The 14,359-nt window shown below is 41.3% G+C and overlaps 1 protein-coding gene across 2 annotated transcripts in view; it reads right to left on the bottom strand.

The window, feature by feature from the left end:
- Positions 1–14,359, bottom strand: part of PHLPP2 (PH domain and leucine rich repeat protein phosphatase 2) — a 35,019-nt gene that overhangs the window by 14,306 nt on the left and 6,354 nt on the right. The window contains exons 3-9 of one of the 2 annotated variants that reach the window (XM_088062101.1): positions 13,729–13,862; positions 9,409–9,599; positions 8,969–9,094; positions 7,101–7,255; positions 2,892–3,038; positions 1,241–1,471; positions 296–498 (exon numbers count right to left, since the gene is read on the bottom strand). In XM_088062101.1, the coding sequence (XP_087918227.1) occupies positions 296–498; positions 1,241–1,471; positions 2,892–3,038; positions 7,101–7,255; positions 8,969–9,094; positions 9,409–9,599; positions 13,729–13,862 (1,187 nt within the window). Of the gene's footprint in view, positions 1–295; positions 499–1,240; positions 1,472–2,891; positions 3,039–7,100; positions 7,256–8,968; positions 9,095–9,408; positions 9,653–13,728; positions 13,863–14,359 lie in introns of those variants that run through there. The other variant, XM_088062102.1, reaches the window with a different exon arrangement.

The following is a 14,359-nucleotide window of genomic DNA, read 5'->3' on the forward strand; positions in this document are numbered from 1 at the left end:
ACCAGAACAAGAGATAACTGTACTTTTCTTTGTGGGCTCCCAAACGGATCCCAATGGAAGATGAATTCCTTGGACATAATAAAACCACAACCTCTACACTGTTACGCAGCCTGTGTACACACATGCATATATGATCCGTAGGAGCTAACCTCAGAGGACCCATCACATACAGTTTCACCACAATAATATCAGCATAAGTATTTTTTTTTAATGCGTGAGAGAGAACAAAAGGCTGTTTTCCTTTGGTCCCAGGGCTTCAAGAGAAAAGGCAGGTGAAGAAGACAAAGAGACATACAGTTGCTGTTGGCATACAGGGCCCGAAGGGAGAAACCACTCAGTGTCAGCTCTCTCAGCTTATTTCGCTCGCAGTGCAGTTGCTCCAGGCTGACCAAGGAGCTCAGATCCAGATCTGTCATCTGATTGTCTCGTAAATCCATGTAAGCCACAGATTTGTTCCCCTCCAGAGTGTCAGCTGTTGCTCTCTTCAGGTTGTTCAGCCTAAACACTCAGAGATGAGTTAAAAAGTCAGAAAATAGGACACTGAGCACTGCACATCAGTAAGAAGAGAGAAGAAAGAAGAGGAAAGGAAGAATTCTAGGGAAGGCTAACACCAAAGGTGAGCACAGTGAATGAAATGCGTGACAAGCAATGGTGAATTTCAGGCAGTGAATACAAACAAAAACATTTCCTTTGTCTAAACTGCTACACGTAACCATTTTAATGATTCCCAAATTCATAAGACATTCTGAAGAAAGATCCTGTCTAGAAAACAGAAACCAGGCCAAGGAGCAACTACTCTGCACAGACGCAAGAAGCTAATGCAGAGAACAGATACTAGACTGCCTTGCCACACACAAAAAGCTCTTTGTTCCTTCCTGAGAGATCTGCAGTTGGCAGCCTGGAGAATCAGGATCACATCTCTAGGGCAGAGCGGAAAAAAAAGGAAGGAGAGATCAAGGTTTTGGTACCTTGAGCTACCAAAGCTCAAGGTAACAGCAAATCACAAGAGGAAACTAGAGGCCTGGGTCACATTCAGCATGTGGCACTGCTCAATTAAGCTTGTTTTTCCAAGTGGATTCTGCACACCCTCAGAAAGAGAACTCCAGAAAAGCTAAAGAATCAGTAAAAGAAAAAACTGAACCTAGTTTATTGCAAAATGTACCAGAAGTTAGACAGATTTTCTGCTGTAAATGGCAAGTAGCAGTCTGTTCTATAGACAACTGCAAGTTTCACCCCTTACCTCAGGTCCACACTTTTGATGTGACTCATACGGTTCAACACTGTCAGGTCCAGGGTCTCTAGTAAGTTCCCTGCCAGGGCTAGTTTGTCTAAGGTGACAAGTTTCTCACAAATTGCAGGCAGTTCACAGAAGTTATTGAAGGAAAGCCCAAGACAGTTGAGCTGCTGCAGGTTTCCCATTTCTTCTGGTAAGAATGTGAGGAAATTGCCATCAAGCCAGAATGTCTGGAGACTGCAACAGTGAAAAAGAGAAAGAATTCTGCAAAGAGTATTGAACATCACATTTAGTATTTCCAGTGAATTTTCTTGTATAGTTAGCTGATCTCAATGTGGTTATTTTTAAAGAAACCGAGCAGCTAATTTTATTCTTATATATGTAAAGTTACTGAACTGTGAAAGTTATCACACATGTAAATAGGCTTGGAACTTCCAGTTGTGCTGAAGATTATAAGTAAACACAAGCAAAATACAAATCAGTACTTACGTTGTAGATGAAAAATATTTACTTAATTATTTGGTTTTCTATAAATGGCACACTTTAATCACACCTCCTACCACACTAATGCACTAGTAGAAGACTTTTACACGCTAGTTGCCCATTCCAACACACACTCAGAAAAGAATAAGGTAGCTTTCTGTTGTATGATGAATTGTTTCAAATGTTGTATAGCTTTTGAGACTCAGATCCCAAATATACAATTCCCTTATTATGATTATGTTCCAATAGAGACCTTTCTGTGTTTAGTGGTGGTAGAAATGAAATCTGAGGCCTCAAAAAGTTCTTATGAATAAGGGCTCAAGGAGTCATCAAGATAACTGGACCCATAATTAAGCTATAAACCTCCAGAAAGTGTAAGCCTACATATAGCTTTTTCTTCACAGTTTGTATATGGCTAAAAGATCATTCTGGAAATTACTTGCTCACATACAGCATGGCCTCAGACACTCCTTTTTTTTAAAGATATAAGCTGGAGGAAAAGCAGGCCACAATAAATCAACAGTTCAATATTGATGTTCATCTGTACAAATGTACTAACTCTGCAATTAAATCTAGTGAAACTTAACCTTTTAGGCATTTGGGGTAGCTACCAGGGAAAATGCACAAGGCTCCAGCAAACACTTTAAGACAAAATTTTCAGAGGGGATTGCTTAAAAATCCTCTGACATGAAAAGAAGCCAATTCTGTAGAACACAATGAAACATACCAATGCTGACAAAAATCACCTGACCCCTGTGAGAAGTTACCATAGAAAAGTTATCTATAATAATAAATTGAAACTTCAATAGAAAATGCATCAGTACTGAAAACATTAAATTTAAATAATACATACAGAAAGTCAGACAACTGTACAGCTGCAGAAAAATGCACACAGACTTATTTAAGAAACAATGCAATTGCCTTCAGTGCTTCATCTGCATCAAATTTCCTCATCTTTTCTGCACCAGCAGCTGTGATGTTTTAATAGTGGTGATTAAGGAATTGCACATCTTAGTTCCTGACCTTTTGCTGGAGTTAAATTAATCATTCAGCCTTCATGGGGAAAACTGGCTGCCCTAGATTTCACACTTTCAGAAACAGTACCTGGACATCAGTAGTGCTCAGCTGAGGCACCAAGGATATTTATGACCACAGATGTAAAGAACATACTCACTTCAACAGTTTGCCAATCTGACTTGGCAAGTAATGAAGTCCGTTACAGGAAATGTTAAGCTCAGTCAGAGTAGAGATCTCACACAGTGATACAGGAAACTCTCCCAGTCTATTATGAGACAAGTTCAGACTCTTCAACTGAGAAAACCTATTAGCAAGAACACTAATTAATTCACAAACCTACATGTCTAAAAGCAAAAATACTTAAACCAGTCATAAAGAATTCTTAAGTCTTTGTACACTGGTGATACAGTGAGCTAACTCATTACAGGAGTTCCTGCATAAACTTGGGTTTAAGTCACTGATTTTTCTCTCAATGGTCAAGCTGAAAGTGATCAAATACCATGGGTTTACTGCAGGAACTGGTAACAAGCTTCTACCCCGACTTGACAAGCTTCCTCCTAGTAACTCTAACTAAGATTAAGGTGACTAAAATGTTCAGTTAAAAAAAAAAATTACGTTAAAAGAATTAACTACAGTAAGAGTCTACAATTACGTGACTTGGGAAAAGAGGAGCTGAAAACATTCACTGGGACTGTTCTGAGAATAAAACAGAACCGGGAAATCCCCTTTCCAAGCTGGGTGCAACAGAAAGCCAAGCCAAGTTGCAAAAGGGAAAACTAGGAAAGCACTTGCTTCATGCTGGGAAAGCCCAAGACCTGCACCCAGAGGTCCTTGAACAAGATCACACAGCTACAGTGGCTCTTGCTCAGCAGACTGCATCCCACGTACTGCCCCAAGTGCAGTCACTACAGTCCCACCAGTGCTTGACAAATGGTTACCTATTTCTAGCTCCCTCAATCACCATGCTAGGTCCAAAGAGAGAAAAGGAACTAAGCATGGGGTAACATACAGCAGGGCTCTCCTCCAAGAATTCCTGCCTCCTTCTACAGGAAGCAAAAGTATTGTTCCCCAAGTAATAACTTCTTCATCCCAAACTGGATCCACCAGAAATTAATTCAGTGGGGAAATTAGTATCTCACTTCCCTGAGATAACTGCAAATTTCATGTAACAGAGAATGACTTCCTGGAAACATGCAGTTATTCATCTGCCTCACCTACCCGGCTTTTCCCAGGCACTGGCGAGTAGCTCTTATTTTGAAGCAACTGTTTTAATATAGGTCACAAAACCAAGGTTAATTAGCTTGAGGGAGACTATTACTTCTAGCTTGAGATCTCTTGAAGTATAAGACTGAAAGATTTTGAAGTTGTTTTCTTCTTTATAGTGAACTTCTTTTGATTCAAAATACTTGTAATGATCTGTGTAGGAACTATGCATAATATTTCTCCATTTTGCTTCATAACCCTGGGGGGAATGTTGCTCTTTAGAAAGAGGAAGCATAGCTGAAACTTGGACATGGATTGTTTGCTTTGAGCACCCCATCATACAAATAAGGGCACAGGCATTTTTGTTTGCTGTAGCCACAGACTCTCTTGTATTGCAACTGAAAGCCAAAGAGAAAAAGATGAATGTTGGTAAAAGCCTTCCTCAAAGGAAGGATAATGCAAAGACCTAACAGTGATAGAAAAATCAGAAACACAGAACTCCACCACAGTACTGGAAAAGAAGGAAACAATGAGGATGAACTTAAAGATTTGAACTGTCTCATTAGCTGATTCAACTTTAAGAGATTTAGGAGAGGTCACAGCTCTCAAGGCTTGAGATCAGCAAATGCTTTAATAAAAGTGCTTTCTCAGGAGTTCTGCAATGGCTTTTTCTACATCTGTTCTTCGTGCCAAGCAATGTTTCTCTCTAACTGACAGAGAAGCCACTCTGAGAAACACAACATTAAACACAACAGCACAACTAAAGTTTAGAATTCATCCCTTTGCAAAAATATCAAAGCAAAGAGGGGAATTAAAGTTTCCAAAAGCTGAGGGAAACTGGTACATGACACAGCTTGGTCTGAGATTCCTTAAGCAGACTTCCATACTCAATGGGGAGGACAATACTCCAAAGCCTTTTGAGTTCTCCTTCTGTTCCTCCTTCTTTGCCTCACTAAGCTCATGTAGTGTTGTAGGAGGGGAGTGGAATGGAAATGCAACTCTTGTTCAAGCTGTATATATGAACCAGGTATTATGGGGGATAAAGATTTGTTCTGGCTTCACAGGTTTTGGTTTGTGGTATCACAAGGCATACTGAGACAGCAAAGAGATATGGAAACACAGCAGTGAATTTCCCATGGGATAACCATCCTCTGCTTAGCAGCTCAAACTGGTGCTGCCCTGAAATATTTCCAGTTTAATACACACTGTTCTGCCACCAAAGCATGCCAGCACAAATCTGTATCAACTAGCTAGAATGCTAACAAGAGACATTGTTAGCTAATGTGAGTGAATGCTAATCACTAATTAGTGAATGCTGACAAGACACATGCAGATCTATACATGTGTGTGTGTGTGCACACACCTGCATATCAATGAAGACTAGATCTCAGTGTTTTTCAGACAAGGGAGATACCTGAAAGGCACTACAATACACAAAAAATAAGCTAGGAGATGTAACAAAGTAGGTAAGGTTATTTAATGCCCGTTGCTTAACTTTTTTCCTTTAGCTAATTATTTTTGTTCCATTATTATAGTTACAGGTAATAATTAGACTCCTAGAGCTTGAAAGTTGCTCAGAGGAAGAGATCTGATCATTGTGAAAAATTCTGCTGCTGGGAATTGACAGTCTTGAGGCACTGAAAGCACCGACTGCAAGTAAGCAAGGGTCCTCTTGTGGTACTGTAATCTTACAAGCATCCTAAAAATCCCAGATAGAAAATCTTTTGAAAAGGCAATGAGCAGCCTTATGTGGGCTACCTAATGCTACCTGTTTACTGAAGATTGTGTGAAGCGGGAGCTTCTTTTATAGGTTTTGCTTGTCTGAGGATTTCAGCATCATCAGACATAGTCACTGCCAGGAAAAGAGTTGAGTTTTTGACATGTCAGATTTCTTGTTGACTACATAAGAAAAGAAATTTCAAGCCCCTTTGTTGATCCTGTGAATCAAGGGTACTGCATTTTAGAAAATAAAGTTCTGATGTGCGTCTCAAACTCATACAATGTATTTGAAGAGAAAAGTAGAAAGCATAATCTTAAATTATTTTAAGCAGTCTCTCCAGAAACAGAATCTATTACAATTCAGCATCAGAAAATGTTTAAACAAGTTTGGAAAAGCAGACTAGACTCTGGCTCTCAGTGAAACTGCAAAGAATTCCCAAAAGTGAGCAATTTCTTTTCATTGTATACTCTAACAGATACCTGGGCATCTCATTACTGTGCAGGAAGAAAAATGAAATAGCACAGTAGTAGGCCCCTAGAGACAAAGAAAACAAAACCACACCGCTCCCCACCCCACCCCACCTTGCAAAAAAAAGCCCCTAACAAACCAAAGTGACAAAAACAACCAAATCTCAAAACCACAACAACAACAAACCAAAACAAACAAAAAAAAGCAGTTTTGCAGTTTCTCCAAATGTACCTTCCTTACGGCTCAATGTATTCCAAACAGAGCCATTGGACAATATTACTACAGGCTTCCTATCAGTTTTCAAAATTCATAGAGCAACTCCTTGAATTCTATTTAGCATGGCTGGTATAAATATCAACAGGCTAATATCCCCCTAGATTTTTATGATTTTGGGGAATTAATTTAAAAAATATTTTTGTAAGACTCCTTCACTTACCTAAGATGACTACATCATGCTTCCATACCATCACACAACTGCTACTCTCTTAAAAGCAGATCATCACAAGTTTCCAAAGCAAAGCTGGAGTCTCACAGGCCCTCTGCCAATTCCAAATACACATTAAGAACTTGCCGAAACAAGGTTTTGCAGACCTAAATTTCTTCCTACAAACACTTATTCACAATAGCAGCATTATGCTTTTCCTTGCCTTTTATTTTACACCCCAAGATGTTCTCTGCTTAGCAAGGAGCCTAACATTACTACTGCATCTTGTCCATACAAACGGCATGTCACCCCACAAGGCTTATCTCAAATCAGAGTTAGCACAGAATCTGTGGAAGGGAGCTCATGAATACTATAAATTGTTGGAAGTTTATTCCTGCTTGTGCTGCCCAGGTCTGCTTCCAACCCCCTCACTTGTTAGAGCTTCCTAAAGATCGATTTTTTTACCATCCCCAAGAGAACAGGCAATACTTCATTCCTGTATCCACATGTCAAGGACTCCAAATGTAGAAGAAAAATGATTCTTTGCAGACCTGCAAAGGGAGTCAAGACTCCCTGCTCCACTTGTTCTCATAAAATTGTGGCGTAAGTTGAGGTAGGTGATATCTTGACTGTAGAAGAGGTGCTCTGGTACTTCCTCAAGGCTGTAGCATGAAAGATCAACCATGCTAAATCGCATAGACACAATCTGAAACGAGAGAGAAAAAGCTGTAGCTGTGCAACAAATTTTCCCTGGAAGGCAAATGGACAGCCAAATTCAAGTAGTAAACAAGTTGCAAGAACATGAAAGAATCCCTTGTACCTACCAGCTAGAGTCCATGCAGGAAATGAGAGTCCATGAAGTATAAAAGCCTGTGCCCTTTGCTACATCCCTGACAAGGATGCATAGCTGGATACCAGCCAGGACTCACACAAAGCCCTGCTCTGTACGTGCACTGGGCACGCTGCCTGAAGCTGAGGCTGTAAGAGAGCCAATGTAATAGAGGAAAACAGATCTTTCAGGAAACTCTCCTGAGAAAGCATAATCTCCAAGTGTCTTCCAAAGGTGCAAGAAGCAACAGGAAGCAGTTGATCTTCCAGTTCAGTTCTTTGAGGTTTACAGAACCTCTGCCTGGCCTAGCTGCTTCTTCTGTACTTCTAGCTACTTCTTTCTTTTATTAGCTTGTTGAGGGTATAAAATTTGAAACATAACTTGTTATAAAAAGGCTTCATAAATTATGGTTTTGCAACATTTCATAATGTCTCTGCAAATCTCAGATGTCCTTTCATTACGTTTTGTGGTCTATCCTGGGGTGACTTTATGATGCTTGTATCCTCAATTGCCTGTTCTGTTTATGTTACATATTAAGTTCTGCACCTTTAAGACTGGCTCTGAGAGTGAAGGGGAGAAAAGAAGCTGCAGTTTGTGTTGATAAAGAGCCCTCACTCCCCTGCGTCCTGCTCCTGGACTGTGTTGTCTGCAGCACAGACAGTGGGACAGAGCTCTCCTTTGCTTTTAATTAGTTTTTAGCTAGCTGAGGCAGAGAAGTTCCCCAGACTGTTTTTTTCTTGGATCTGTTCAAACCTGCTCTGGACTGAACACCCAGCCAAACCCCGGGAGCTCACACCTGAGGCCCACCAGGGCCTGGGCCTCGGCACTTTCCAACACCGGAGGGACTGGTAAGAACCTGAGTGGGCCGAGCTACACCCCATGAAAAGGACTTTTCTGGATGTACCATCTCTTTGAACAGCGAGAGGTTTTATTGTTTAATATTATTCAATTTCTGTTAAACAAACAGGTTTTTTCCACTTTTCTCCAAGGAAATCTTTTCCTGAACCAGGTGGGGGAAAGGATGCTTAAATTTGCTTTCTGGAGGGACTCCATTTGGAGGTTTTCTCACAAATTTGCCCTGAATCAGGACAAGGTCTTTGGCGCTTAATTTGACATTTTATGACCTGCTTTACCCTGAATTCATTTTGTATTTCATAATATCCTTGCTGACCTGTGGTCTCTCTGTAACTCAAACTTATCAGGGCAGCCCTATGAATGTCCAGGTCATACTTCAGGTACATTCAAGTATGACAACAAATGCAATCTGTAGGTTTCTACAGCTGCAAAGTCAGCCAGTCCCTGTGGCTTGCTCTGGGGACCTGTGATTAAGTTAGTCTCGTAGGTGCAGCAGGGGTTAAAACAGCACAGAATTACTGCTTGACATTGTTGCACAGCTAGAGAAAAAGAGAAGGCTAACAGAAAATTCTCTGTAGTCCAGAGAATGAAGGAAATAAACTTGGAAAGTGTCCTGGATACTTTCTCCAGCATCCTAGCTTCATCTCTGACTGCACACCAAGCTTGCATCAGAATACCCTTCCTGTGGTGTACCCAGCACCCACCATCCAAACCACGCTGTCCCCACAGCCTCACCGTGGATGCCTGCCGGTGCCACCGCTGGCACTCTGCCAGCGTTTCAAAGGAAATGTGGTATGTCTGAGCTTGTGCTCCAGCAGATGTGAAAGCAAGGGTGTACTGCCGACGTTTCATCTCTTCCACCTGCAAAGAGAGAATTGACAACAACACTCTGTCTAAGCACCAGCAATTGCAATTGACCTGAAGTCCAGGGTGAGGTATTACTGACCACCAGTCAGTATTGCATTTTGTTGAAAATACAGCTGCAAAGTCACTGGAGATAAACACAGAAGTAAATTCTGCTTAACATCTTTCTGCTGAAATGGATACAAGAAGTAGTAATTTCCAGATTTCCCATTCAGTGCATTGCCTACATTAATCTCCGGTGGACATTTCCCATCCCTACCAGTTCTTCTTCCTTCCCAGGCTACAGCAAGCTAACTAAAAAAAAGCCTTACCTTCCCTCCAATGAGAGGCAAGATGTGCATCTTCCCTACATGGCTGTCCTTCACTGAGGACACAATGAGGCATGTACCACAGAGAGTGACCGAGCGCTCTGCCCACTTGTGCAGCTGAGTCTTTCCTTTGCGTACGTTATAGACTCCAGAGAGCAGTATGCGATCCAGCTGCTCCACTTGACATGGCTTTTCTGAAGAAAAGGGGGACATTAGTATTTACTGTCCCTATGTTCTTCATTCTCATCTGTGAGAGTACAAATAACACAGGTTTAACATGCAAAAACAGCTGTTGCAAAGAACAAGCAGATGAACTGCACTTTAAAAAAAAGTCTTGTGCAGAGGACAAGCAACATCCTCAGTCAGTGCATGAATGATGGCTGAGCAGCACCATTTGTGCCTCTCAGAACAATGGTTGCCATGCACTGTGTTTTTAATCCACAGGTAGTTACAGACCTTAGCAAACCCACATGCTTGCCAAATATCCTTCATTCAAATGCAACAGAACAGCAATTTTAAACTCTTGTTGAGTCAGCTAAAGTCACAGAGACCATTAAATAAGTGGTTTCTACTGGACTTTCAAGGAAGGCCGGGCAAATCAGCTACAAAGGCAGTGCCTTCCCTGAAGGTGACTGTCCTGGTTTTGCCTGAGATAGAATTCATTTTCTTCCTGGCAGATGGTACAAGGCTGTGTTTTGACTTCAGTGTAAGAATAATATTGATAACGTTAAAAAAAAATCAAAACATTAAAAAAAATGTTTCAGTTGGTGCTCAGCAATGCTCACCCAAATTAAGGACTTTACATGTCCCATTCTCTGCAGCAAGCAGGTTCACAAAAAACTGCAAGCCAGCATGGCTGGACCAGCTGACCCAAACTAGCAAAGGGGATAGATCTCCCACACCATAGAACATCATGCCCAGTATACAAACTGAAGGAATTGGCACAGGAGGGCTGAGCACTGCTAGAGGAAGGGCACCAGTGTGATGAGTAGTGTATTGCGCACCACTTGTGTTTTATTCCTCTCTTATTTCCCTTTTCATTACAATTATTATTATTTTGTTTCAATTATTAAACTGTTTCCAGTCCACAGGTATCACCTTTTTCCCATTCTCCTTCCCATCCCATGGGGGAAGTAGTGTCTGAGAAAATGAGTGGTGCTTATTGGGTGGTCGGGGTTAAACCACAACAGTCCATTTAGACTGTGCACAAAAGGCAGAGACAGATCTAACCAGAATGTGTTAAAACAAATTTGCTATAAGCATTTATTATATTGGTTTAACAGTGGCTGGTCACAATGATGATTTTGTCTGCTTGATTTTGTTGCACTTGTTCTCAAGGTTGCGTTATATAACACCTTATCTGCTGTAAAGGCTGGGTTAAGTTCATGGTGTTATATTTTGTAATCTGGTCTGTGTGCTCAGCATGGTCCTTACCTCTATGCTCTGGTGCCATTTAGTGGAAAATATCCATAATGACAGCATTTGCCTTTTGTCCTCAGAGAGCCCACCTAGGAAGTAGACACTTCCCACATCCTCCTTTTCTCCTCCAGGTTAATTACAACTGCATTTGGGAATTTTTAAAATCCTTGGGATGCTGAAACCAGTGTAGCCCTATTGCTAGGCACCATGAATGCAATTCAGGTCTTTTTCAGGGAGAAGCAACTATCTGCAGCTACTCCAACCTTGTGACAAGTCACTGCGACTACTCAGACTGGGCTGGAGTCAGACTGCTGCCATACTGAACACACTCAAGGTCAACCACTCAGCTTCTGGAGCTGAGGTACAGAGGGTTCGGAGCCCACAATACTCTAACTGAAAGAGATACTGGTAGCACATGAAGAGGTTTGAGCTGCTTCAGAGCTGATTGGCACTGAGGTCCAGCTGCTCCTGGCACCCTATGGGGTGCTGGGCTGGATGTTTAAACTGAAGCTATGTGGAGTAAGCAGGTCACAATGATCACACAAGAAGCTTGAATAAGAAAATCATACTCCAAACATTTATCAGGAACAAGCTGTAATATTGTTTCTCAGTTAGACGGCTAGATCTTCAGCTTGCCAAATCTAAAGCGTTGTCTTGATGAATCTGGCTTGATGATCTGGCCTGAATCTTGATATATCTGGCTGAATTTAGCTGAAACATTTAGTTGTTTATTTACAATAGTTTTGTTTCATGGACATAAAGTTTTATAGAAGATGTCCTTTATTGGTGAGAAACTGTAAACATCCACAGAAAAAATTGCTTTGATTTCACCAAGCTGAAAGACCAGCTCTGCACTTGTAAGAAAACATTATTATGGGACTAAAAATGATATCCTACTAACTGCCACAGCAGCACTATTCCAAGCATTACTATGCAGCTGCACCAATCCTCCAGTTTCCCTCTCTGCTCCAAAACCATGACACCTATCTTTAGAGTGGGTCAAGAGGCAGCTGTGGAGTGGAAACAGTCAGGTGGCTGGAACACCTTTCCTATGCAGACAGGCTGAGAGAGTTGGGGTTGTTCAGCCTGGAGAACAGAAGGCTCTGGGGAAGGTCTTCTTGCAGGTTTTCCATACGCAAAGGCAGCTTATAAGAAAAGCATGGAGAGACATTTTACAAAGGCCTATAGTGGCAGAACAATGGACTATGTTTCTAAACTGAAAGAGGGCAAATTTACACTGGACATAAGGAAGAAATGTTTTGCGGGGAGGCCCTGGCACAGGTGCCCAGAGAAGCTGTGGCTGCTCCATCTCTGGAAGTGTCTGGAAGGCCAGGCTGGGTAGGGCTGGGAGAAACCTGGTCTAGTGGAAGGTGTCCCTGCCCATGGCAGGAGGGTGGAACTAGATGATCTTTAAGGTTCCTTCCAAACCAAACCAGTCTATGATACCAAGTAAATTTTCTCTAGGTAAAATCCATTACTTCCTCCCTTATGTTCTCAGTTGCAGGCTTTGCAAAATTATTCTATCATCCTCCATAGCATTCTCTCTAATTCTTCCCCTACCTTTGAGAATCACTTTGTCAGCATTCACTTGTGCTTCCTTAAAACAGGTCTCCTGAAACACTCTTCAACCCTTATACTTTTTCCTTCATAGCCTTCTTCTAAGCAGACCAGCCACCCATGCTGACTGAAACTACTCAATTACATTTTCTATCTACTTGGTTAAATGAAGTTGAGTCACTGTTCATGAATTCTCATCAGTTCCTGCTTGACATACCCAAGCTTTCATTTTTTTCCTCAGAAGTTCTCCATACCCCTTATCCTTGATGCCTCTACTCCTTCCAACTGAAGAAACTTCTGACTCCCTCTTCCTTGCCCCAAAAATGCAGACTATGTATGTCACACTTCTTTTGATCTGTTACACTCTGTGTTTTGCATAGACAGACAGATAGATAGATAGATAGATAGATGGATGTAGGGTGCATACAATATATACACTGTTTTGTCTGTTCTTCCACACAGCTCCCAGAGAAGAAGGGGTTTAAGGGGTTTGTCTCAGCAGGGTGAAGAAGCTGATTTCTTATAAATGCATTTTTTTGACACTGAATAACCAAAAGATGGCTAGGAGCTTAGCCTGCCTGCCCAGATCCACAATGCAAGAATGATTTTCCTAAGAGCAGTTTGATGTTTTTTTTCTGAAATGTAAAAAATACCCAAGTGAAGTACTTACAAGTAAGGAAATAATTTCCTCATTATCTTCCCTTACCCCCATTGCTTTTATATTTCCTCTTAACTTTAGTGAATTCCCCTTCTGACTGCTGGCATCATATGACCACAGGCCTATGCCTGTTATCTGTGGATCCTTGTGTATACTGTATCCCACCCAAACCAATTCAGCAGCCCCCACACCAAAATCTTGCTTCTGCAATCCAGTGCCCCAGGTTTCTGATGGCAGTCTGCCTTATTATAAACCAGCTGTCACCTTCACTCTTCACAGTTTAAAGGCTGTGGAGGGATTTGACCAGGAGCTTCCTTGCCCATACCCACAAACTTTTTGTAAATACGATCTTCACACGTCTAAACGGAACTGCCATATGTTTCTGATCCCAGTGGGAGCTCTAAGTCCTCAGTTGCAATATTTGAAGCTAAAGACAACAGAGCAATCTTATGTCTTCCTGTGGATGTCTTTTCTCAAGTCATAGACAGGGTCAAGAAAACTAAAGAAGCGTGATTTTTTTTCTATTAATCTTGAAAATGTTTTATTTTAAAATATGCTTACTGGTACTGCAGGTGCTTGATGTAGCCCTCTATAAACCCAAGAGGCTGATGACTCAGGCTTTAGCCAAGCTCCAGCTCATAGTAACAGCTGCAGAAACAATGACAGTGTGCATACACACAATTTCTTACCACTGTAAAAGCGAATCATACAGCTGAGATCGGAGTTTGCTGCCTCTTCCTGCATTCTGAGAGGATCATCAAAACCCAACCCAGCCAAGTAGTCATATACAATCTGAAGGGGTTTTTCTGTGGGCTCAAGCCTCCTGTCAAAACATAAAAGAAAGAAGTTTGAGAATGCAAAAAAGATTAAACAAGTCTCAGTACAGCTAAAGTGTGAGGAATACTGACACACCGTCTGTTCTGCTCCTCTGAAAATGTCTGGCAAGCATGGACTCTTGGGTCTCTGCTTCCTGCTTGACAAGCAGAGCTTAAGAACTGCAGCACTTGTGAATTACATTGCAGAAAAGAAACACACAGAAATAGCAATTGGCATAAGTCACTCACCATAATTCATGGTGAGTATTTCTATTTCACGATTTGAGGAGCACCAAGAGGAATCCATGGCAAGACACAAAACCAGAAATACTGCACAAAAAAGCAGGTGCTAAGTAATTAAAAAACCCTATGTATAATGCCTCAAAAATGTGAAAGAACTCTTAAATTTTTATTCCAAATGCTACTTCCAGTAGGAAAAAAATCCTACTTTTGCAGTAGGAAAACAAATTTCCTACCCTCTTCAGCTCAAATCAGTGGCTAGATC

Source organism: Pseudopodoces humilis, chromosome 14 (assembly GCF_049639895.1).
Source record: "Pseudopodoces humilis isolate 2021_Gansu_Grassland_sample_001 chromosome 14, ASM4963989v1, whole genome shotgun sequence".
NCBI lineage: Eukaryota > Metazoa > Chordata > Aves > Passeriformes > Paridae > Pseudopodoces > Pseudopodoces humilis.